The 25881-nt window shown below is 38.0% G+C and overlaps 6 protein-coding genes across 8 annotated transcripts; 3 read left to right on the top strand and 3 right to left on the bottom strand.

Moving 5' to 3' along the window:
* Nucleotides 1-1386: 1386 nt before the first annotated feature.
* Nucleotides 1387-3887, top strand: LOC110749116 (zinc ion binding protein). Its single transcript, XM_021949135.2, has 6 exons — nucleotides 1387-1584; nucleotides 1716-1790; nucleotides 2036-2166; nucleotides 2571-3030; nucleotides 3296-3406; nucleotides 3516-3887. The coding sequence occupies exons 1-6, from the start codon at nucleotides 1498-1500 to the stop codon at nucleotides 3576-3578; spliced, it is 927 nt and encodes a 308-aa protein (XP_021804827.1). The 5' UTR covers nucleotides 1387-1497; the 3' UTR covers nucleotides 3579-3887.
* Nucleotides 3888-4359: 472 nt separating this feature from the next.
* Nucleotides 4360-6931, bottom strand: LOC110749296 (uncharacterized). 2 transcript variants are annotated; one of them, XM_021949376.2, is made up of 6 exons: nucleotides 6734-6931; nucleotides 5922-5992; nucleotides 5658-5759; nucleotides 5010-5136; nucleotides 4814-4931; nucleotides 4360-4710 (listed from the first exon to the last, which is right to left on the bottom strand). In XM_021949376.2, exons 2-6 carry the CDS (start codon nucleotides 5929-5931, stop codon nucleotides 4657-4659), a joined length of 411 nt encoding a protein of 136 aa, XP_021805068.1. In that variant the 5' UTR covers nucleotides 5932-5992; nucleotides 6734-6931; the 3' UTR covers nucleotides 4360-4656. The 2 variants fall into 2 exon arrangements, with proteins under 2 accessions (XP_021805068.1, XP_021805067.1); XM_021949375.2 differs by having other exon boundaries at nucleotides 6739-6930.
* A 1948-nt stretch (nucleotides 6932-8879) lies between these two features.
* On the top strand, nucleotides 8880-11170 carry CFIM-25 (homolog of CFIM-25). Its single transcript, XM_021949356.2, has 7 exons — nucleotides 8880-9585; nucleotides 9709-9754; nucleotides 10009-10102; nucleotides 10186-10259; nucleotides 10346-10432; nucleotides 10647-10757; nucleotides 10876-11170. Exons 1-7 carry the CDS (start codon nucleotides 9404-9406, stop codon nucleotides 10945-10947), a joined length of 666 nt encoding a protein of 221 aa, XP_021805048.1. The 5' UTR covers nucleotides 8880-9403; the 3' UTR covers nucleotides 10948-11170.
* Nucleotides 11171-11217: 47 nt separating this feature from the next.
* On the bottom strand, nucleotides 11218-13059 carry LOC110749285 (Tetratricopeptide repeat (TPR)-like superfamily protein). Its single transcript, XM_021949355.2, has one exon. It carries the CDS (start codon nucleotides 12791-12793, stop codon nucleotides 11339-11341), a length of 1455 nt encoding a protein of 484 aa, XP_021805047.1. The 5' UTR covers nucleotides 12794-13059; the 3' UTR covers nucleotides 11218-11338.
* Nucleotides 13060-19089: 6030 nt separating this feature from the next.
* On the top strand, nucleotides 19090-22425 carry LOC110749159 (mitogen-activated protein kinase kinase SIPKK). 2 transcript variants are annotated; one of them, XM_021949192.2, is made up of 9 exons: nucleotides 19109-19322; nucleotides 19427-19511; nucleotides 19775-19909; nucleotides 20279-20503; nucleotides 20599-20781; nucleotides 20916-21139; nucleotides 21725-21770; nucleotides 21892-21991; nucleotides 22140-22425. In XM_021949192.2, exons 1-8 carry the CDS (start codon nucleotides 19246-19248, stop codon nucleotides 21979-21981), a joined length of 1065 nt encoding a protein of 354 aa, XP_021804884.1. In that variant the 5' UTR covers nucleotides 19109-19245; the 3' UTR covers nucleotides 21982-21991; nucleotides 22140-22425. The 2 variants fall into 2 exon arrangements, with proteins under 2 accessions (XP_088100318.1, XP_021804884.1); XM_088244192.1 differs by lacking the exon at nucleotides 19775-19909 and having other exon boundaries at nucleotides 19090-19322.
* Nucleotides 22426-22707: 282 nt separating this feature from the next.
* On the bottom strand, nucleotides 22708-25876 carry ABI2 (Protein phosphatase 2C family protein). Its single transcript, XM_021949191.2, has 5 exons — nucleotides 25621-25876; nucleotides 24130-24833; nucleotides 23662-24021; nucleotides 23451-23556; nucleotides 22708-23304 (listed from the first exon to the last, which is right to left on the bottom strand). Exons 2-5 carry the CDS (start codon nucleotides 24730-24732, stop codon nucleotides 22967-22969), a joined length of 1407 nt encoding a protein of 468 aa, XP_021804883.1. The 5' UTR covers nucleotides 24733-24833; nucleotides 25621-25876; the 3' UTR covers nucleotides 22708-22966.
* Nucleotides 25877-25881: the final 5 nt, after the last annotated feature.

Consider the following 25881-nt stretch of genomic DNA (forward strand, 5'->3'; position numbering starts at 1 on the left):
GAGTTATATCCTAATCAAGTTCCTACTGATAAGGAGCGATATCAACGGCTTGTGGGAAAATTAATTTATTTAGCTCATACACGTCCTGACATTGCGTATGTAGTGAGTGTAGTGAGTCAGTTTATGCACTCGCCTAGTGAAAACCATATGAGAGCTGTGACAAGTATTTTGAGGTATCTCAAAGTAACTCCTGGCAAGGGGTTAATGTTTTCCAAGTATGGTCATATAGATGTGGAAGGGTACACATATGTTGATTGGGCAAGTTCAGCTACAGATAGGCGTTCGACATCTGGGTATTTTATGTTTTTTGGTGGCAATCTTGTTACGTGGAGGAGCAAGAAACAAAAGGTGGTATCTCGATCTAGTGCTGAGGCCGAGTATCGGGGGATGACCCATGGTGTATCTGAGTTACTATGGTTGAGGAGATTGTTGAGAGACTTTGGTTTTGGGCCTAAGAAACCCATGGATTTATACTGTGACAATACGGCTGCGATTGCAATTGCTCATAACCCTGTATAACATGACCGTACAAAGCATGTGGAGGTTGATCGAAATTTCATTAAAGAAAAGTTGGATGCGGAGATTGTTTCCTTCCCCTTCATCTGTTCAGAGTATCAGTTAGCCGATGTTCTTACGAAAGCTGTTTCTACAAGTATCTTTATTAACTCGCTTGACAAGTTGGGCATGCGTGACGTCTTTACTCCAACTTGAGTGGGAGTGTTAGCGAGATATCCTATTTTATTAGGATATTTCCTTCTTATTCTATTAGGATTTTATTTATTTCCTTTTGTATAGATATTATGTAATTAGGATTCCACTTATTTCTTAGATTAATCATACTAGGGTTTGTAACCTTGTATTATAAATACCTCCTTTCGGAGAATGAAATATATCAGAAAATATTCTACCATATTGTTTGACTCCGGGTACACCACGTGACTGGTGTACATTCCAATAAATATAGAACATGTGGAATTATTGTCCAACTTACTGCATTTCTTTTTATGATATGTGCCGGACTGCATTGGAAATATTCTATATGTTCTCCGTTTATTGAATGGTACATCAACTATGTGATGTACCCGGAACACCCAAAAATTACTCCAACTTTTGGGCCTCCGTTATTCCTTCACTTGTGGGTCGAAACGCGCGGAAAGGCTAGAATGAGGAGATTGAGTGAGGATGTTATTTGAGGAAGTGAAATCTCACCATCAACAACTAAAAACAAATGACATGGGGAGGGGTGCATTGGGGGGTCCACACCCCTTTTGATGGTGAGATGGGCCTCCTCAAATAACCTCCTCACATAGTCTCCTTATTATAGAAGCTCCCCGAAACGCGTAGGTAAATGAAACGGGTCGCAGTCGTTTTGGGAGGAAACTCTTAACAAATATAAAACCCTAATTCTAATTCCTGTAAAAATGGCCTAAAACCCCAGCTCACCTCTTCGGTCATTTGGTCACAGAGCTCTCTCTTTCTTCTTCCTGAAACAGAGAGATGGTGTGGTTTCAGTGCGAGGATTGTGGAGACAACCTCAAGAAACCCAAGTTGCCGGGTCACTTCAGGTCCTGCTCTGCTCGCAAGGTCTCCTTTTTCCCGATCCTCATTACCTGGGACTCGCTGTTTGGTTGCCAAGAAAATATAGGCCTTAATAAAGTCCTAGTCTTTAACTTATTTTCTGGGTTGCTCACTTTGTTAATATTTTTATGTTTCAGCTATCATGCATTGATTGCGGAGAGATGTTTGGGCAAGAAAGCGTTCAGAGTCACACGCAATGCATTACTGAGGCAGTAAGTCTCTTATTGTTTTCCTATCTAATAATTTGATCGAATTGGCTTGGTTGGGAGATTTTTATGAATTGGGTTATGCATTAACAGTCTAAATACAATGCTACAATTTATATAATGGATATCTCATTTCATTTTCCATGTTCATTGGACCAATATCTATTACTTAATGTTGGGAAAAAATAGTTATTATATCGGTTATAAGCTTCAGTTTGGTATACAGTGTATTTCTTTGTTTTTGCTTTCAGGAAAAATATGGTCCAAAGGGACAAGGGAAAGCTTTGAATGGTGGGGGAGCCAAGCCCAACAAGGATTCAAAGCAGCAACCTGATTTTGATATTACTGTTGGGTTATCTAAACACTTTCCGTGGTTTTGTAGGTATTATTTTCCTTGTTCTGATTTTATGATAATCTTTTATTCACATGCTTGTTCAGACCTAAAATTAACCAATGTAATGAATTTCCTTGGAAATGCATGCATATTTTTATTAAATGTTTGTGTGCATTCATATTGCTGCTGCTGCCCATTGAAAGCAATGGTGCAAATTGCTAAATTAGTTTGTTTTGAATAAATGCATCATCTGTTGTAGATAGGAAACATGGAAGAGTTGGAGAAGAGACAATACACTTTGACATAGTGATATTGGTACTACCAACTATTACCAACTATCTTCACAATAAAATATGCATGATATTTTATTAGCCTGGTATTCAGAGATTGCATTCAGTTTTCTTTCCATGGTTGGGATCTGATCATAGTTTTCTGGATATGCGTTTTTGCAGTCTTTGCAATACTAAAGCTACTAGTGAGCAGACCCTGCTGCTCCATGCCGAAGGAAAGAAGCACAGGGCAAGAGCCCGAGCAATCCACGCTGCAAAGCAACAGCCTAAGCAGCCGGAAGAATCTGCCCTGGATACAAAACCTACACCTGAGAATAAACAAATTGAGGAAACTAAATTGCAGGATGCATCTAGAGTCAATGCAGAGCAAAACAGTTCTGAAGCAGGGAATGGAACTTTGTTGTCAGAGAAAAAGAGAAAACTTGATGCATCCAAGAATGATGAATCAAGGAAGAAGACTAGGGATAATACATCAGATGAAGTGATTCAGAGTGGGAAGACAGAAGCAAATGGAAAGGAGAGTCAGTTGGAGAAAGATAAGTTGGTGGAATCTAGCTCCGCTAAGAATGAATCCAATATGAAAATAAAGTGGAAGAAGTTGATCACATCAACCTTAAAATCGGTATGTATTCTGAATAACATCATTTCTTGCTTTCCAGTAAAATTGCGCAATGAATTATGCCACTTTAGAAAAGGAAAAAAGAAAGAAAAAGAAAGTAATACTCATCCTCTTTCTTTATAGCATGCATTAGTGAAATGAGCGTGATGGCATGAGAAAAGATGCACTTTCCATTCCTTAGGATGGAGAGTCGGAGACCATTATTAGAGTAGAAAACAGTTTTGTTTCTATATATACTAAAATCTGCTTTTTGTATGCATTGGTGCAGAATGACGGAGTCCTAAAGATGAGGAATTTGAAAAAACTTGTTCTGAAGGCTATTGAAGAATTGGGCATAACAGATGATGAAGCCAAATTGAGTGATATGCTTGATCACAAGGTTTGCCTATCCAATGTTTATTTAGTACTTTCAATTAAATGGTATCTATTAATCGTTGGCTCCACCTTTACAATAAATTTTTTATTCATATTTACTTGTTTGGTGCCAGATCAATTCAAGCTCCAGATTTAAAGTTGAGAACAAGCATGTTCATTTGGTGGCCAAGGATTAAAATACAGTTTGAAGTGGAATGACTGGAAATCAGTGTAGTGTCTCCTTTGCAGCCTTGCCGGCCCTGGTTGGCTGGAACCTCATTCAAATTCAGAATCAAATGCAGATGGTTGGCTGTAGCCTTTTTTTGTATGCGAAGTTTTTATTTATTTATGCAGTTTGTACGTGGAGTTACAAGTCTAGGACTCATATTTTCTTCTGTTTGAAAAGTTTTCAGAAGAAATATCATTGTCATCAATTCTTCAATTCTATATGAATCAGACAGACATTGTGATGATTTTCTCATAATACAAGATCCATTCTTAACTTACCTGTCTCCGGACACATTTATACCAGCTTGGCCTTTATGGTTGGTCCCTCCCTAATCATTCTTTTTTATTATTGAGGTTAACAAACAAACCATAAAAAGAAAAAGAAAGTCCAATTTGGTTGAGGATTCTATTAATCCTAGTTGGTTGGCCGAGGAAAACGGTTTGAATTAGGCGTGTATAAGAGCTGGGAGGCCCCTGCTCAAGTGTTCTTCGTTCGTCAAGCCCAAACATAAGCAGTGTTTTTTCATTCAGAATAAGAAAAGATGTCAGATTCGAAATCAAAGATAAACAGAGAAGCAGCTGGAGGAGGAGAGAAGGGAATTACCCCTATCGTGAGGTTAATGGTTTTTTTTTTGGGGTTTCAGTTTTTCAACCACTACGAACTAAGGTGGCGGCAACCTCAGAAATATGAATATCCATAATGGTCAAGTTCTGCGTTTAAAGATAACGATAAAGACACACGAACCAAAATCACGAACTGGGAATGCCTTGATCACAGCTCTATATACCTCTATAAAGTTGTATAATTACAATGTTTACAAACACAATCACTCAATATGAAAATGGTATTGTAGCTCATCATCATCCAAGCTGGTAGTAAGTATAGCGTACGAAGGTTCTCTTCACCTCTTTCTTCTTTCTTTTACGTCCCTTTCGACGAAAAAAAAGTTTTAGTATCTGTGTCCTTAAAGTCCCTTCCAATTCAACTATGCTTTCTTCATGCTTGCAAGGATGATGTTAGCACATTTTACATCCGGTTGAGTAAGGCTAGAATATCCGAAACAATGCTATGACCAACAGCACGACAGAACAAGCTAGTGCCTGCAACAATTGGATAATTATGCTGATTAACTCTCTGAAACACAGTAGAAAATATAAAATTTAAGGCTCTAAAGAAAAATGTTAGATAGGATGAGAGAGATACAGCAATTGCCGAGGCAGCCAGTCCTGCTCGCTCCCTTGGATCCTTGCGATAGTAATTTCCAAAATACAGAACTGTGGCATAGTACCACATCACTGGGAAGACAAAGCCTAAAAGAAAACTGCAGTGCAAGAAATAGGAATGAGACCAGGGACGGGATAATGAAATAAAGGAGGAAGAAGGTATTAAAGATACTCACGAAAACCATCCTATCCCGCAGCCAAAGCATGGAAGCTGCTTCTCGTACATCCCTGATGAAAAGTCCTCTGCATCTCGAATTAGGGTATACCTGCCTTTTTCAGGATCTGCAGCATCTGTTGCTTGCCCTACCATGACCATAATACCTCTCACTTGTCTGGATAAACAGTTTGTATAAAAGATCCAGTTGCTATAAAGATTTTGTTTAAGCACAGAAAATAGAAATTATATGCATTTCGGATCAGATTAATGATTTTTGTTAAATAAAAACTGCATGTAAGCCCAATGATAAATCAGCAGAGTCTGAGAGCACAACCATCAATTCTAGAATGCCGTGAATTACATTGAAAATCCAAATCAACCGACAATGCCTTTCCCTCTAATAGGATGTAAGCAAGCTGATTAAGCTTTTAACATGCAACCAGATATACATTAAAAAAGACAGAAAACTTAAAATGTCATTTCTTAAAGAATTACAGACAATAGGGTCGGCAAAAAAAGGAAGATTCATAGGGTTACCTAGATAACAAACACATTCCATAGTCCATGAGAGGAAGATTCATAATTGTCACAGATAAATGCGAAAGCACTTATACGTTGCAAAGTCCAAAACAGGATTGGCAAAAAAATGGTCCAAACAGATTGCTACCTTTAAAAACTGAATAATATCGGGCTGATGGTCTCAAAAGTTGCTTTTCAGAGGAGGATCTCACTAGCTCAAGGTCATTTCTCAAACCCTCTGCCGAAGCATCTGCAACACCAATAAATCTTGTATCAGAGTTAGGAAGTAGTGGAACTATGAGACTGATCATGTTAACTTAGCCGTTTTAGTTCTGAATAAGTGAATATATAGGCATCATTTATCATATACAAAGAACAGTAAGCCCTAGTAAATCAAGGGAAGTTTGAGTACTTTGATCCATGTATGCTAGAGCAGATGAATATGAGTTGTCAAAAGTCCTGACTCGCCACACCTCAATGAACCTGTTTCACAAAATTACAATCTCACTTCAGATCCAATTTATCCCACAAATTTTTTGTTCATGATCAGTGAGAAACCATTCATCTTTACTTGCTTGCAGATCAAACAGAAAACAACAAATGCAAAAGTTACAAGCTTGCACTACAGTTTGCAATTGCCTGTGGCTAAACAAGCCCTCCCTTATTATGGTTCAAAATATTCAGAAACCACCTTTCTCAGAGCATCCAAATCCATTAATCACAACTAATTAAAGCATACTATGCAATCATTAGCTTCAAAAAGGAACCAAACACTGGGGCTGGACCCAGTACCATTTGCTAATCATCCAGCTGAGGTGGCAATACAACACAAAATTTCCATGGTAATGAACAAGTACTTGGGTCAACAACACCTTAGTTCTTGGGTCTTAAAAAAAATTCATTCTTACAGGTCTGTATGTACAAATCCATATATGTGTTGCACAACCTTCCACAAATTTCAAATCAAACCACAGCTTAGTTGCAGCATGTATGTACCAAATTGCGGCACATCCCATTTCAGCTCATAAATCGTCAAAATAAGAAATCTAAAATACGGATACTGGAGGACACAGTCATATCATATAAATTGAAAGGATTAACAAGAAGTTTTGCAAAAGCACCAAACTTTATCAACATCCCAACAAAACCCAGAAGATAAAAACAGATATTCAATCAAATCAATCATGAAATAGAGAATTACAGACAGAAAAACTGGAAGAGGACCTTACGTATGAATTGCAGGACCTGAGAAGCAAAATCCTGATGAATTTTCCTCCACAGATCACAGATTGAGAGGGGAGGAAAGAAAGAGGGGTCTTTGTGTATTTGAGAGGTCTTCTACATGTCAAGCAAGGCTTCCCTTCAGCATTAAACAACTGAAAGCTGAGAAAATTGACTCCCCCTCTGTCTCTTGTCTTTTAGAAAAAGAAAAAAGAAAAAAGTATTTTTTTGGGGGGTCAGAAAATGATATAACCATTTACATACTTATTAAGAAGTATTTTTTATTTTATTAAATATTGTTATTTTGCTTTGTATAAATAAATATTTCTTGAGTAGTGTAGTGGTTAAAATTATTTGCTGAATGTTTGGTAGAGGAATCATCAAGTTTGATTGGCCAGTAGCTTAAAAGACAACTAAGCCCTCTCATTTTTCTGCAAAACTTTGGAATATCATTGGTCAGAGGCTTAGGCCTTAGAGCGTCCACCGTTGACATATCATTTTCGATCTTTTTTATTTTTCCAGTTTTCGCTTTCAATATCGCCGCCGGCAATGATTGTGTAGATTTTAATTGTTGTAAGTTGTAACAAGAGTTTTGTTTATTTTATAAAAATAAAAAAACTTTTTTTATATTTTTTATTTTTAAGGAAACATGAGGTTGGACGCCCACTAAAGCCCAAGCATAGGAATATCAATTGGAAATTTTTTAGTACTATTTTAATTTTCTTACAAAAATAGACCTTCCTTCATATTTTAGTATGCATATATATATATTTTCTAGTAAAACTATTTATATGACATTTACTCACTATATTATTATTGGTCGTATATCTCTTACTGATGAGGCCGGTATAAGATCCATATAACCAAATCTTTATACTAACGAGCTCTTAATTTAGTGATATTTTTCTTTTCAACGATAGAAAATGTCTCAATTTTAAATTTCACTCTTCAATAACAAAAACAAGCAACATAAAACAAATAACATCACTGTTATCATCATTTTCTTGTTAAGGATATGGTATTTATGATTGGTGTGCAATTGCCCCCTACAATATCATATATCAATGTGATTAACAGGCTCACACACACCATATGAAAAACAAGGGCCCTATTAATATCAGAGATGTTTCATGCTTCTGGTGCATTACCACTCAAGACATGCCACATGAAAATTAATTCTGGCTTTTTTTTTTCCTTCTTATTACATAGAAAAATAGCTTATTTTTTTTAAAAAATAATAATGAATAATAGAAACGATAATCTACTTTAAACTAATCTAAACTACGGGAAGGGGAATTCGAAGTCGGGTGCATAGTAGGGAGCATATCCGCTCTAGCCAACTTAACTAAACTTATAGCCTAGCATATTGTAGTTGCTTGAATTAAGATTTGCATTCAGGCATAAAGAAATTCATCGACAGTCCAACAACTGATATTATATGCATCCTTTTGTGCCTAACCACTTACCAAATAGAACAAGAACACTAGAGAAGTAAACTTGAATCAATGGGAAAAGTTGAGGACCATTTTGGCTTGGTGGTAGTTAGCTTGATCGACAGATTTAAGGATAACTATATCCCAACAATCACATTTTGGTTGTTAAAGGAGTCATTAGCTTCTCAGAGCTTTTTACCTGGCTGCCCTTAGTTTCTGATTGGTCAACAAATGCAATGTCCTTAACTTTCATCTTCCAAAGCAAAGGGGATAAGGGGTTAAATGTCCTTCAAGCAACTTAGCTTGCAAGATGTGATGAATTGAGCTTTTCTTTAGTTTTCTTTTTCTTCATCCTTTTTGAATTTCAATGAACGTTGCTTGCAACTTGCAAGTTGGTGATCAAATTGAAAAGTCTAATCTAAAGGACCAAGGAACTTGTTTTAGGCAGACCATATAAAATTACGGAATAATTAACTCTAGCTTCCTTCTTAGTTTTTGAACATTTATAGTATTTGTTACTTTTACATTGGGAATCAAACACTAGAGAGCGAGCAGAAAGACGAAAGAACTCTTAATCACTTAAGATACAAGTCGTACTGTACTATTTTTATTTTATTTCAATTATGGGTGCATATGTAGAGATATGTGTTCCTATATACCACATCACCTTGACATTGGAAACTGAAAACTAAAATCGGTGTTTCCATACTATTTCTTCCTACCATTCTCAAACTCCCAACAATAGTTTCATCTTTATTTCAACACCAGAGCTATATTGACAGAGAGGGGAGCCAAACACCATAGATCAAGTAGAAAGACGAGAAAACTTTTAACCATTTAAGATACAAGTCGTGCCCGTGTGCTATTTTAATTTTAGCTGCATATGTAGAGATATTTGTTACTTGTACAATGGGTCACATATAGAGGAACCAAATCAGCCCAAAACAGCCCAGACCAATTCACGTATATCTAGTAGAAGAAGAAGCCCATGAAAGCATTACAAGTAAAACACCGCCGTTGCTCAATGGTCAGTAGCCAATAGGGGCCGTATATGATAATATTAAGGTCTCTCTGGAACGCCACGTTCGAGAGTCGACCTTAGAATTCAAGAGACACACACCCACTGGGTAGCCAAGCCACGTTTCCTCTCTTGTCACTTTTTCCCTTCTATTTATTCACCTCTTTTTTCTCTCTGTGTCCTCTGCGACTGCGATCATCATTGAGCTTTGGACAGTTGAAGATGGGGGATGAAGGGGGTTCCTTACACGTGTCAAACGACAGTAACGGTCTTGATGATGACAACGGTGATCAGAGCCGTATACTGGACATATATCCTCTCAGTTCCTATTACTTTTCCTCCAAGGAAGCCCTTCCTATCAAGGACGAGTCTGTAGCTGATCGTCTTCAGAGAATGAAGTCCAAGTACTAATTTTTTATTTTTGTGTGTATTTTCAATTGGGTTTCTTTTATTTTCACTAATTTCTACTTTTTTTTTTTTGCTTCAAAGTGTTAAACTTTTCTGTTTTTGTGGCTGTTTAAATATAGCTATGCTGCTAATGGATTGAGGACGTGTGTGGAGGCAGTTATTTTGGTTGGTTCTCTGTCCTAATTCAACAATACTTTATTTATCTTTTTTTTAATAAAAATATTTAGGAGGTTGAATTTATTTGACATTAATTTATAATGGGAATCATTAGATTTATGAACCATCAAATTGATGTTTAAGAATTTACATGAATTCTGCTTCTGGATTGCTAGTAGTTTCTTAGACTTCTCTGTCACAGAATATTTGATATTGGCTTCTTCATAAGTGAGCTGAAAAAGATGTGGTTGTTGTGAGCTCAGGTTGAGTTGTTCAAACATCCTCATATACTGCTGTTGCAAGTAAGAAATTGCATGTTTAAGCTTCCTGGGGGTCGCTTAAGGCCTGCTGAATCAGGTGATTCATCAGCTTTCTTGAACTGAGCACTAAGAAATTCTTGTTAGGTTTTACTAAACTCTTGGATTTGTTCGAACTCGCAGAGATCGATGGATTGAAACGTAAGCTATCAAGGAAACTTTGTGTCAATCCAGATGCTGATGGGATTCCTTGGGAGGTATATAGAACATGGAATATGCATCTTTCTCTTTTTTTTTAGTTTTTTTTTTTTTTGGTGCATTGAAAAATTGTTTGAATGTTTAGGTAGGGGAATGTCTTGGGGTATGGTGGAGGCATAATTTTGACACATCGCTCTGTCGGGACTTACCCTCGAAAGTTAAAAACCCAAAGGTACCTCCTCTGGTCTCCTACTCACATGTCTTCATTAACAATCAACTTACTACATGACGTGGCAATTGATCATACTTATTGATGTATAAGTACAGATTAACTGTCATATTATGTCATCACTTAATGGGGTCTGAAAATATGGTTCCCCTCCTAAAACAAAGCTTCAACTGGGTGGCCAAGAAGCATGATTTCTTATGTTTATCTCGTTCTGTAGGAGTGCACGAAACTGTTTATTGTGAGGCTGCCAGACTGTCGGAAGTTCGTTGCTCCGAAAAACCTAAAATTGCTTGCTATTCCATTGTGCCAGATCAATAAAAATCAGGAGGTAATGAGCTTGAAAATGGTGCGGTAAATGCATATTTATGAGTGTTTATATCTGTGATCTGTTTGATGGAGATTGAATCATTCTACTGTTTACTGTTCTTGATTGTTGTATTGTGTAGACGTATGGACCTGTTATATCAGGTGTTCCAGAGATGCTATCAAAGTTTACCATCAACATCATCGAAGATTGAAGATTGAGATAAACTCGATCGCCATTGTAGAGTGGACTGTATGGTATGCAGACGAGGATCAGCTAACAATATGTAAGTTGGAGAGAGGTTGTTCCCTGGGCATCTATTTCTCATGAAATTTTGTAAAATGCTTGTATAATGTATATGTAGTGTAGATTTCTAAAGGGAACAATCGTGTGTTGAAGACAGCAAATATAAATGATACTTGTTATGTTTGGCTTGAGTTTTTGTTATTTTCCGACAAATTATTATTCCGAAAACTTATAGTATTTCTCCGATCTTGCTGAACAACTAAATATTTTGTCTGTGAATATGATCAAAATAGAGGCTGGATGAGACCTAAGATACAAAGCCTGAAGCAGTCAGCCTCAGTGTAACTTAAATTTCATGGCTATCCAATTGCACTCTGCCCTGGTGCTTTTTTGATGCAGTTTTCCCTCATCAAATCTCTGACTTTCTCAACTTCATCCCACCTGCCTTCTTCTGCATAAATATTCGACAGCAGCACATAATTCCCCGAATTCCGTGGTTCGAGATTGATAAGCTCTTTAGCTGCAAGTTCCGCGAGCTCTACCTCGCCGTGAGTGGAGCAAGCACCAAGCAATGCACCCCATAAGGCAGCATTTGGCTTCATAGGCATGCTCTTAATCAAGTCATGAGTCTCCTTCAGCCGTCCACTGCGCCCAAGAACATCAACCATACATCCATAATGCCCTAGTTTTGGCTCAAGCTGGTGACTTACAACCATTGAAGCAAACAATTCCTTTGCTTTTCCCACCAAGCCTGCATGGGCACAACATGTTAAAACCCCCACAAAAGTTGCATCATTTGGTCCCTCACCTTTGTTCATCATCTTCTCAAAAAAGTCGATCCCAAGTTCACCTCTCCCATTAAAAGCATACCCCGAAATCAGAGTGTTCCAGGAAACAACATTTTTACGAGGCATTTGGTCAAAAATACTACAAGCAGCATCCAAATCTCCACATTTACAGTAAAAGTTTATAAGTGAGTTCCCCACAGATACAACTTGTTTTAGAAGTCCTATAGAATCTGTATAGGAATGTATCCATTTCCCAACCTCAACATCCCCTAAATGAGCACAAGCAGGCAAAACTGCAACCACAGTCGCCTCGTCTGGTTCGAATCTCTGATCCAACATCTCACGGAAAAGTTCTAAAGCTTCAGTATCCCGCCCACACTGCGCTAAGCACGAAATCATCGAGTTCCAAGAAACAACGTTCCTTTCACCCATCTGCCTAAACAAATACAAACCCGTATCCACATCACCCGTCTTGCAAAACCCACGAACCATCAAATTCCAAACAATCACATCTCTGTGAGACAACCAATCAAACACCTTCCTAGCATCCTCCATTTTTCCACAAGTAACATACAAATCAATAACCCCAATGCGAATCGAACTAAAGCATTCAAACCCACCTCTCAAAATTTGTCCATGAACACACTGCCCTAACCTGTGGTCACAAATATTCGAGCAAGACTTGAGCAACGGCGCATAAGTGTACTCATCGGGGCAAATGCCCCGGTCTTTCATAAGAGAAAACATGTAGAGAGACTGTTCAAAGGGTTCACAGATTGAAAAGCCTTTGATCATGGAATTGAAGAGGAGGATATTGGGGTTGTGGGTTTGGTCGAACACGCGATTTGCGTAGCTCATTTTGTCGAGTGACCAACAAACGGAGACGAAGTGGGCGAGGACTTGGTTGAATTGGCCTAGGCCATGGCGAAGGAGGTGGCCGTGAATTTGGCTGAGATGGGTTCGGGTTTTGCGGCCGTGGAGGAGGCTGAGGACCCTCCGCTCAGCCTCACGGCAAGCTTTGCTCATGGTGTTTTTTAGCTTTATTCTTTATAGTGTGAAGCTCAGAATTACCAGTTGAAGTTTGATGAAGTTAGGATAGTTGGCGGGAATCGGTGGTTGAATGGTTACTGTTATTTGAAACGGCAATGAGATTTAACGACGATTCAGACGGCGTCGTTTAATAAATAAAGACGCATGTCTCTAGCCTTCTAGGATATCATATTGTTGCCTTTGACTCAGAAAAAGAAAAAAGAAAAAGGGGTATCATCTTGAATCTTTTTTATTGTTATTATTTCTCGGAGATTTGAGTTATTATGGATAAATAATTATTTGTAGAAAAATCCCATAATTGTGGGACGATTCTTTATCTTGATAGCTCTCATGTTGTATTTGTAAACACAAATCTAAATCATATGACACTAAAATCGTGCTAAAGAGCTCTACAACCTTCACACGTTGAAATGTGCACCATGTGCAATTGAAATTCATATTACAATTCATAATACAACCTACCACATAAGCAATTGAAATTCATAGCTTAACTTTCAATTCACGTAACACTTATGTGCACATTACATCATTGCATTCGAAATCAATTATATTATAAAACTCTAGTTTCTATTTATCCACATGGCATAGTCTTTTACATATACTTTTATGAGACCTTTATATTTAGACAAAAAGTCATTTGTAGTCTCTATAGTTTGCCAGTTTTATCACTTGAGTTCTTATAGTTTTCAATTTAAAGCAGTTCAAGCACACATTTCAATTTATATCAAAATTCCTCTTAATTCAATTAAATTTGACCATGTGCCTCTAATATAAATGGGTGTTTTGGTCAACTCAAGCTAAACTTCCTTCTAAATTTCTTCCAATTTGCCCAAATTTCTAAGTTCCAAAATCACGCCTGAAGTGAATGAGAAGAGCTTTAGATTGTGTTTTATTCTTAGATGGGTCGAGTGAACCTCCATGTGAGGGGCACAGTCAAACAATATGGTAAAATATTTTCAGATATATTTCATTCTCCGAAAGGAGGTATTTATAATAAGGTTACAAACCCTAGTAGGGTTAGACTAGGAAAATAAGTGGTATCCTAATTACATAATATCTATACAAAAGGAAATAAATAAAATAATATCCTAATAGAATAGGGATATCTCGCTAACACTCCCCCTCAAGTTGGAGCAAAGACGTCACGCATGCCCAACTTGTCAAGCGAGTTGAGAAAGATACTTGTAGAAACAGCTTTCGTAAGAGCATCAGCTAACTGATACTCAGAACGGATGAAGGGGAAGGACACAATCTCCGCATCCAACTTTTCTTTAATGAAATTTCGATCAACTTCCACATGCTTTGTACGGTCATGTTGTACAGGGTTATGAGCAATTGCAATCGCAGCCGTATTGTCACAATATAAATCCATGGGTTTCTTAGGCCCAAAATCAAGGTCTCTCAACAATCTCCTCAACCATAGTAACTCAGATACACCATGGGCCATTCCCCGATACTCAGCCTCGGCACTAGATCGAGACACCACTTTTTGTTTCTTGCTCCTCCACGTAACAAGATTGCCACCAACAAACATAAAATACCCAGATGTCGAACGCCTATCTGTAGCTGAACCTGCCCAATCAGCATCTGTGTACCCTTCCACATCTGTATGATCATACTTGGAAAAAATTAACCCATTGCCAGGAGTTACTTTCAGATACCTTAAAATACGAGTCACAGCCCCCATATGATCTACACTAGGAGAGTGCATAAACTGACTCATCATACTTACAGCATATGCAATGTCCGGACGGGTATGGGCTAAATAAATCAACTTCCCCACAAGTCGTTGATAACGTTCCTTATCAGTCGGAACTTGATCGGGATATAACCCCAACTTATAATTCTGCTCACTAGGGGTATCAATCGGTTTACAATCCAACATTCCAGTTTCTGCAAGTAAGTCCAAAACATATTTCCTTTGGGACAAAAAAATACCATGCTTAGATCTAGCAACTTCAATTCCAAGAAAGTATTTCAAGTCACCTAATGATTTCATCTCAAACTCAGACGCAAGATATTTCTGAAGACTCTGTATTTCTACCTGATCATCTCCAGTTACAATCATATCATCAACATAAATGATTAAAGCTGTCAATTTACCTCTGCGACGTTTCAGAAACAAAGTATGATCCGAGTTACTTTGTACATACCCAGACTTCCTCATAGATGCAGCAAACCTCCCGAACCAAGCTCTTGGAGACTGTTTTAATCCATACAAGGATTTCCGTAGCTTGCATACCATACCCTCCTTAGAGGTCACAAGGATACCCGGCGGAGGATCCATGTATATTTCTTCCTTGAGGTCACCATGGAGGAATGCATTTTTGACATCAAATTGTAACAGCGGCCAATCATGGTTAGCGGCTAAGGACAAGAGTACGCGCACCGTATTGAGCTTTGCTATTGGAGCAAAAGTCTCTGTGTAATCCACTCCATAGGTCTGAGTATACCATTTTGCTACCAATCTTGCCTTGTAACGGTCAATAGAACCATCAGCCTTGTGCTTCAAAGTAAACACCCATTTGCATCCAACTGCCTTCTTCCCTTTTGGTAAAGGAACTAACTCCCAAGTGGCATTCTTGTTCAAGGCTTCCATTTCAATATGCATTGCATCTACCCAATTTTGATCAGATAGAGCATCCTGCAACTTAGTTGGCACACATACACTAGATAATTGATACAAATATGATGCATATGACTTAGATAAATGATGAGTTGACATATAATGGTTAATGGGATATTTGGACTTGGCATGTATATCAGGAGAATATTGTACTTTAGGTTTTCCACGGGTAGTGCGTGGAGGCAAAGAATAAGTAGACACATCACTAGAACATACCTCAGTATTACGAGTTGATTGGGGCAATGGCAGGGCAGATGGGGGTCTTGTATCAATTTCATCTGTACAAGAGTCTTTAATATCACTGTCATGTCCTTCTGAGGAAGAGCCGGAAAATTCCAAAATATGGTCTGGCGACCGGTCGTGACATTCCAAGCGACCGGTCGCTGGACTCGCATCATCGTCGTCGTCGCGTATCGTTGTATCGCGACCGGTCGCTTCCTCTATGCGACCGGTCGTTTCCGGGCAGATTGCATCGCGACCGGTCGCTTCCTCTATGCGAGCGGTCGTTTCCAGGCAGATTGTATCACGACCGGTCGCTTCCTGTTCCTCCGAAATTCCTTCTTCCTTTTCAAGATTTTCCACATTTTTTACTCTGAAACTCTTCAATTCACTCCCCCTCTCTCTCTGAATTGAAGAGGAGGGGGAAACATAATAGGGTACTTCTTCATTAAATGTGACATCCAAAGTAACATGTACCTTCTGAGTAGGCGGGTGATAGCACTTATAACCCTTTTGAGTAGTAGAATAGCCAATAAAGACGCATCGGAGAGCACAAGGATCAAGTTTACTTCGTTGATGAGAGTAGACATGAACATACGCAACACACCCAAACACCTTCGGAGGTAACTTAGAGACCGAAATCGGAGGAGTATGAGCACACAACACATCAAGTGGAGTCTTGAAATCAAGAACCCGACTAGGAGTACGGTTAATCAAGTAGGCTGCGGCCAAGACACCATGTCCCCAAAAATGATAGGGAGCAGATATATCCAACATCAGAGAGCGAGCAACTTCAAGTAACTGACGATTCTTCCTTTCAGACACGCCATTCTATTGAGGTGTGAATGGAGTGGTAGTTTGGTGAATGATACCTTGATCACGAAAGAACTGGGTCAAGGTACGATTCACATATTCACCGCCATTATCAGTCCGAAATACTTTCACATGAGCGTGAAACTGAGTAGAAACTATGGCACAGAAGTCAGGGAGAATAGAGGCAACATCTTGTTTATTCTTCATCAAATACCACACATGTTAAGCGAGTGCAATCATCAATAAACGTAACAAACCAACGGAAACCATTAGAAGTCACACGAGCAGGACCCCAAACATCAGAATGTACTAACTCAAAAGGCAAAACAGCTTTATTATTACTTAAGGGAAAAACAGTACGGTGGCTCTTGGCCAGTACACAAGTCTCACATTTGAAGCTAGACTCATCACAGGAACGAAATAAAGATGAAAACAGACGCTTAAGGTAGCCAAATGACGGGTGTCCCAAGCGACGATGCCATAACCAAATTTGCTGTTTGTCTTTGACACTGCAACGTTGAACAGTATTAACGACACGATCACGAACTGGTGTAGAAGGTAATGTCAAATAATACAACCCCCCTATCCGTTTACCATGCCCAATCACCTCGTGAGTCTTGAGATCCTGAAAAGAGCAATGGGTAGGATAGAAAGTAGCAGAAGCATTAAGTGTATCAAGTAAGCGACCAACAGATAACAAGTTACAATGGATATTGGGAACTAATAACGCACGAGACAATGACAGAGTTGGGGTGAGAGAAATGGTGCCCTCGCCAGTAATTGGAGAGGGTAAACCATTAGCACTAGTTATGTATGGGTCACGGGTGTTACTAGACAACTCATCAAAAAATTTAGCATCATAAGTCATATGATCAGAAGCACCAGTGTCAATTATCCAAGTATTGGAGCCAGTACCTGGAATAGAGTCAGAAACACGTAAATTTGCAGAAGCAGCAGTAGCACCAACAATGGAATTATCACCCATGATTATAGTAGAAACTCAACAAAACACGCAGAGTATACAACAGAACACAGCACAGACACAAATATGGCAGATGTACGAAGACAACAAAGGCACAAACACAGTAGAAGCAGATGAACGAACACAGTAGAGGCACGAACACGACAGAGCACACAGCGGAACACGGGAAAGGTACAAACACAAGAACCCTAAAAGAAATTAGGGCACACAGTAGAACACGGGTATGCACAACACACACAGGTCACCAGAAACCTGGCTCTGATACCAAGTCAAACAATATAGTAGAATATTTTCAGATATATTTCATTCTCCGAAAGGAGGTATTTATAATAATGTTACAAACCCTAGTACGGTTAGACTAGGAAAATAAGTGGTATCCTAATTACATAATATCTATACAAAAGGAAATAAATAAAATAATATTCTAATAGAATAGGGATATCTCACTAACAGGCACGTGGTCAAAACTTAAGTAAATTTGGAGAAATTTGATAGAAATTGAAACGTGTCCTTAAATTGCTCAAAATTTAAACTACAAAAATAAAATTGACAAAATTAAAACTATAAGGACCAAAAGTAAACTTTCGCCTTATATTTATATTTATGTTGTTGTCTTGTTTGATACCAATCATACTTCTTTTCTGTCTTGAACAAAAAAAAAAAAAATCATACTTCTTTTCTTGTGTCGACAATCCTCTTCATCCTTATCCAAAAAGGTGACAACTAAAACAGCGTCGGGTACCGGGGTTCTAATTGCAGCCATGGCAATAACAAAAGAAATCAAGACACTGCTTCAATTATTACCCTACCTGGCCTTTACCACTTGAAAGGTCACTTTTGCTTTCCTTTATCCTCTGCGCCGTTGTTGTTTTATTCCACCTTTTTTGTATGCCAATTTTTTCTCCTTGATGATGCAATATTTTCAATTACTCTAATCTCTTGTCCATTCGGTATAAAAAGTGAGTATTTTATGTTGGTTAATTGACTTAATTTACATATGTTTTGTATTTTTATTATTTTAGAAAGACAAACATGGTCAACTCACATGTCTTATATTTTTATTGTTTTAAAGAGACGAACACATTGTCATGACCGACTAATCTAATATGAGTGCACCAATATTTTTGTTGTCATTGTTGTGGCCTCACAAAGCCAACTAACAAATCAACTATTCAAAGAAAAGTGTGAACAAAGATATATCACCATCTATAATTTTTGGAGTCTATACCCATCCATATTAGTCAAGCGTGTGAACGTGATATTATTTTCACAATCACGCGTGCCTTGACCTTTCTTTTTGCAATTTTTCCTAAAACAAATAATGAAATGAAGCCACTTACTTTCCAAAGTCTGATAAACAAAAAACAATTGAAAAAAAAAGGTAATTTTCAATTCAATGTATTGATCAACCATATGATCTATCATTCCAAATAGCATTACCATATATAAAAATAGAAAGCCAAAAAAAGCCAAAAAAGAAGAAGGAAACAATGTGGAAAAATGGGGGCGCAGAAAGAAAAGTCAACGGTCCCATCTTCTTCCCCAGTTGCAGTGTGAAAGGTTGAGTGTTCAACAATTTCCAAACTTTTCCAACCAACAGGAGTAACACTAGTTCTAGTCCAAGTGGTCCCTCCTTAACGATTATTATTTAATTAAAAATAAACTTCTTGATCGATATTATAATTCTGAAAATTTCCAAGAGACTCGCTTCAACTCCGAGTCTAGACTCTGGACAAAAGCAGAAAAACAAGCAAACAAGCTCAAGGGCTCAAAGCTCATAGAGTCATCATGAAGAAGGGAAGCTTAGCACCTAACCTCAAGCTCACTCTCCCTCCTTCTGATGAAGTTTCTTTCTCTAAGTTTCTGTAACTCTCTTCTCTTCCCTTCCCTTTCTTATCATTCTCTGCGTTGTATATTATATATGTATTGTATCTAATTAAGTTGAGTTGTGGGTTTTTTGGTATGGCAGGACAAAAAGCGGCACGTTTATGGATGGCGATCTCCTGGTTAATAGAGAAGGGGTTCGGATCGTTTCTCATAGAGAAGTTGAAGTTGTAAGATACTTCTCAAAGATCATAACTTTTTTCCCCAGAAATTTCTTTTTCAATTTTGTGAAATGTAAAAATTGAATCTTGGAAGTGAACTGGGTTGGGTTTTGCCAATCTGATCAACATTATTAGCATTTGGCAAATGGGGTTTGCTTATCATTCAAAGCTCATGCACTGTGAGTCTGTGACTTGCAAGTTTTATATAAGAAAGAATGCTTTTTTTTGATGTGTTTTTCTTTTTGGTTGTAAATGTGAACGTAAATGCTCAGCCACCGCCTATTCAGCCATCAGACAATCAGATGATTTTAGCAGATCTGTACGTGATTAAAGTCATTGGAAAAGGAAATGGTGGGGTTGTTCAATTGGTTCAACACAAATGGACTGGCCAGTTTTTTGCACTAAAGGTTACAAGGCCCTTTCTTTTCCTAGTCAAATTACTCCTTGTGTACCATAAGATAAGATGTATAGTTGTTCCCTAACTATGCCATAAGTAGCATTCTTGTGTTTGAGATGAATAAAGTGGGAAGATCTTTGTGTTCATATTGCTTTGTTATACCCATTGTGTTTTGAAATTTACATAAGTAAGAATTGTAACGTTTCTGGGTGGCTCAACTGCTTGGGATGGTTGATTCTGTGTGGACTTGCTTATCTTCATGCTTTTGTAGCCTGTAGAGCTATCCAACAATATGCCTGTGGGATATTGTGCGTATCCTATTGTTTACTTCATGTTCTCCTTGCTATAGTAGTTTTTTGATGCATTTTCCCACATTCAGGTAATTCAAATGAATATTGAGGAGTCTATTCGCACGCAGATTGCACGGGAATTGAAAATTAATCAATCATCACAATGTCCCTACATTGTTGTATGTTACCAGTCTTTCTATGATAATGGTACCATTTCAATAATCCTAGAGTACATGGATGGTGGGTCTTTGGCAGATCTTCTGAAAAAGGTCAAAACAATTCCAGAGCCGTATCTTGCTTCCATTTGTAAGCAGGCAAGTTACCTGACATTCATGTACAGTCCTGAAACTCTTGGTCTTTGTGATAAACATCAATTAAAACATGTTTTCTCCCTTTCTTATTGATGCAGGTGCTGCGGGGTTTGTTGTATCTTCATCATGAAAAACACATCATTCACAGGGACTTCAAACCTTCTAATTTGTTAATCAATCATCAAGGAGAAATTAAAATAACTGACTTTGGTGTAAGTGCAATAAAGGCAAGCACTTCTGAACAGGCAAATACTTTTGTTGGCACGTACAACTATATGTCGGTGAGTAAAAATACAGCAATTATATCGCTTTAACAAACGTCTTGTTTTTCTATTATCCAGGGGTATTGAGGTGCAGGCCGGCCTATTATGCCAACTCATGGAACTAACTATTTCTGTTAACATTTGTTTTGTAGCCAGAGAGAATTGTTGGTGGCAATTATAGTTACAAAAGTGACATCTGGAGCTTGGGTTTAGTACTGCTGGAGTGTGCAACAGGTCAATTCCCATATTTACCACCAGATCAAGCTAAATTATGGGATAGCTTTTTTGAGCTTATGAGTGCCATTGTTGAACAACCACCACCTTGTGCACCTTCTGATCAATTTTCTCAGGAGTTCTGCTCATTTATTTCTGCATGGTAAGGGTTATTTTTGCTCATTCATTACTAACTTGGCCAGATTCTGAAAATAAGCTACTTGGTGTAACCATCTGAAGAATCATTTAGAATAATTGTGCTCCATTTTAAGAAGTAGGAAGCATGGCCATGCTTTCTATTCATTTGGTTATGTGTTTGTGAGCCTGTTTAACTTGTAAATTTTGGTGAACATTTCCCTCTTGTAATCACATTGATAATCATATAAATCTTCACATTCCTATCTAATAACTTTAGGCTCGTAATAGCATTCTTGGAACGAGTAATTTTCTGTGGTTGTATTATTTTCTTTTCATGCACTATTTGTTTTTTTCTTTGTCCTTTCCGTCCATTCCCAAAATGATTGGAACATGGCCCAACACAATTTGTGGTTCATTTACCTTCTATTTGTTTTTGGCCAGATTTAACTTCTGCTTGTTCATGGTAGATTTTGTAGTCATTTGTTGTCTGTTAATGAAGTTGCTATTCCTAAATTTGCTGACATTTGTTTGTTTTCTATTTATCTCAATTTTTTGCTTTCTATTTAGTGAGGTTACTAATCCTACCTTGTGGGTCTTTTCTTTATCTCAGCGTACAGAAAGATCCTAAGGATAGATCGTCAGCTCAGGATCTCCTAGTATGACCTATGAAACCCTTTGAACCCTTTCAATGTTGATGTTACAAGTTTGCTGGACTTTGTGGATACTTCCAATCTGATGTGGTTTTCTTTTTCTTTTTCCCTTTTTGTTTGATTTCAGACACATCCTTTCATCAACATGTACGACGACTTGAATATTGACCTTGCCTCTTACTTCAGTGAAGCAGGATCTCCCCTTGCAACATTTTAAAACCTATCTGGTATGTTCAAATCTTGAGCTCTGTCCAAATCTTGGATTCATTAGTGGAACTGAAATACAAACGTTCCTTACTTTTCTATAATAAGCTCATATAAGTGTAATTTTCTCTCATGGATGATGACTAAGTGTAATTTTCCTTGCAAATCCAGGGAACAATTGGATCGTAGAATGATTCTTCTGCTCTCCGTGCTGTCTATCCCAGGATGTGTATTTTTGTAATTGAGACGAATGATTTTTGAGTTTTTTTTGGAATTTTGGATTTATGACTCCTTGCAAACTAGTCATACCTCTTCCTGCCATTCATTTGTACTCTCTTAGACCTAATTGTAGTATGAAGCACATCAATGAAAGATATAGACCCTTCTCCTTCAAAATCAAACCTACTGTATGCAAATTTTATGAGACTTTCTTTTTATTTGTTCTTACTTATGTTAATCACTGTTTAATCATTGGTTAATATTGTAATTATTCTATTCATCAAGTCATGAATGTTTACATATAAATAGGGGAGCAACTTAGTGATGAACAATTAGCCCCCTCATTTGTAATTAGTGATTATCAATCAGTATTTTCTTCAATAGGGCAACTGGTATATAAGACTGTTACAGTTCCTCAAGGAAAACAGCTACCAGAAGTTCATACGCATTCCTGATGGATTGGGGTTATTGGTGTCAAATTGTTAGACAGACAATCAACCAAGGAGGAGAGGCAGAAAAATAAGAAAGGAAGAGTAGAACGCCATTGTGGTAAATTACTGGAATCTCTGTTTTTGCACAAATTAATATAACCAGAACTAAGGAAAGGTGGACAAAATGAAGGAAAAAAAAATCTTGAGAGGCTATACTTGAGCATTGACCATTTCTTTATGCAGAGGAGTTTTCATAACTACACCCAACCCAGGTGAAAAACTTATGGGCTGAGCCACTCTTCATCTAATAATGTACCGGCATATCTCAGATTCCAATCTTAGTTGCAGTCAGGTTTTTCTTTTAAACTTCCTTGTTGCTTTCAAGTCTATCACCACTACAGTGATGTTGTCTTTGCTCCCCTTTTGCAAGGCAAGCCTTGAGAGATAATCTGCTGCAGCTTGAGCAGCAGGATCAACTCCCTCACCCCTTTCCATTGACATGGTGGTATCACCATACTTTTTGTGCCACAGAAGGATCCGCCTTCGTGCAATATCGCAGGCCTCCTGGTTTGTCATGAAATCCCATAACCCGTCGCTGGCTAGAATTAGGCACTCGTCTTCCTTTTCTCGAGAAACAAACACTACTTCTGGATCCGGAATAATCCACGGTTTCAAGTATCTGTCCCCTGATAAGATTGAATATCATCATCAGCATGAGAACTGAATCTGAATGGTCTAACGTATTCAAACTCAAACCATGTATACAAGCATAGTAAATTTTAGTGTTCCATTTCTGACGGAAGATAAAATAACAAGAGTTTCGAACTCATACCTATGGACCTTGACATTGCAAGAACACCAAATACACGAGAACCATTCCACTGGATGACTTTGCCTCCTGCAGCCTCTATCCTTGCACATTCATCTTCTCTATTTGGCTAAAAGCAGAACAAAAGCTAATCAGTCTATCTAGACATGTCAACTTCAGTTATGAGCTGAAAATAAAAAAGATATAATGGAACTATATAAATTAGAGGCCTTACCTTGTGGTCTACTGACAATGGCACAGCCACTTTTCCTCTGCATAATATTGCTCTTGAGTCACCACAATTTGCCACTATGATATGGGTTGGACAAATAACGGTGACTACAGCAGTAGAACCGACGGTTTCAGGAGCAATAGGTTGGAGATCATAGTCCCCAGAAGCACAAGTGTTGCTCACATTCGTGCCTCTGGGAGCTCCTCCAATCTCAGCATCCACTTTCAAGAAACAATTGGAGAAAGCCTCCTTCCACTGCTCCTGCCAACCCTCCCCAGTACTTCTGTCATGCAAGCCTGCTTTTGCAGTATCTATCTCTTCAGCCAATGCAGAATGTACGCGTTCGCGACAATAGTTAGCAACCTACAGAACAATATCTACTTAATTAAAAGAATCCGACTTGAAAAATTATCAATGGAAATATGGAAATTTTATAGGACAAAAATCAGAATTTTGGTCAAGTTGGCATACCTGGCAACCACCATGGCCATCATACACGCCAAAGAAATGGGCAGTTAAGTGACTGGGGTTTTGATTCATGCCATTCAAACCACAGTCATCCATTAACATTTGAATAGGAATCTGCAAAAATCGAGGTACAATGGCAAAATCATCTTCCATCTCCGGTCTCCTTCCACAGATAGATGCGTAACCCCAAAGGGGTATTCGATCCAAATAGAAAACTTTCTGACTGCAGCTTGTTCTACAAATTTTCTTATCCCTAGTTGCCGAAATAAGCGATGTACAGGCATCAGAAGTAGTACTAGATCCATTGCCAACCTCACATGATGGCCTGAACTTATTGTTCTCCTTACTTCCCCAAACAATATTTTCATTAGAAATCCGATCACCCACGTATCCTGCAAGCATATTCGACACAGTGGCTTCTACTCTGTTTTCATCATGCGGACCATTGCTTCTGTAACTTTCATTTCCACAAGAAAAGGACTCACAAGGTGAATTTGCTATTAGCTTGAGGCCAGTCATTTCCATTTGGATTTTTACTGCTGACTCTTCATGGATCAAATTACCTAGCCTATATGGAACCGCAACTGCCTGAGCTATCTCCTCCATGGATTTCCTTCACTTGGCAGCAACAACCTTCACCTTCCAAACCCTCTTAAACTAATAAACTTGCTAGTCTGCAATTACTTTCTCTCTCTCTTTTCAAGTGTCTTGGTTAAAAAGAACAAAAAATCAAGAACTGTCTTCAGTGAGAAATAAATCTTTCTATAATCTAATACAAATATCATGAACATTTAGATGCCTATGACAATTATTTTGGGATTAGAAACAACTGAACTGAAATGGTAAATTGAATTTGATTTGCTAAATTGTTTTAAGTTCGTGGTAATATTTTAAAGAATACGTTGAAACTACAAACTATAAATAGAAAAACTTTAGGCTCCTTTCAACCTCTTCAACTCTCTGGACAATCCTCTCTGGACCCCTCTCTATCTACCCTTGTCATCAACCACATGAAAGAAAAGAATAGGACAAGAACCAAAGCCATCTTTTTCTAACTTTTTACCAACCCATTGATCATAGGAAAGAAAAAAAACAGTGCTTTATGAATTTGATCAAATGAATTGAATGTGAGATTCAGTGTCCTATTTGCAGCCAGCACAATCAAATGCTGCCAGATAAAGAAACTCAGAACAAATACAGAAACCCAGAAAGGAAAATCATTGAAAACTTGAGTTCCCTGGATCAGAGGCAACTCATTTCAGCCTCTTGAAATTTGGGTTTTCTCTCTCCTGTGTAACTCTCATGTTTTTTCAACCAAACCAACTCCAACCAACTACATCAAAAGCAGAGGAAAAGTAAAGCTGAGTCACCAACTACTTTATCTGATCCCTCAACTATTCTGAGCTCCCAAATATACTTTTGATCAACTTCTGGAAACAAATAAAAAATAATACAAACACAAAATAAGTAAAGGTGTTTGATGAGTTTGCTCACCGTTTCTATAAACTGTGCATGCAACTTTGGTGTTGCAGAATAAGGAGAAATGACCAAGAAGAACCGTAAAAGGAAGGTGCAATGTTGGATATATATATATATATAGCTTGGAAAAAATTGATAAGAGAAACACACGTGTTCATGATATGTCAGAGAACGGAATTAACCAAAGCAAGGCATCTACGCACCTACGTTATCAAGTAAATAAAAAAAAATAATAATAAAAAGTGGGCCAAAAATACCCCAATTTACAAGAATCAT

This window comes from Prunus avium, chromosome 7 (genome assembly GCF_965620075.1).
Source record: "Prunus avium chromosome 7, drPruAviu1.hap1.1, whole genome shotgun sequence".
Lineage (NCBI taxonomy): Eukaryota > Viridiplantae > Streptophyta > Magnoliopsida > Rosales > Rosaceae > Prunus > Prunus avium.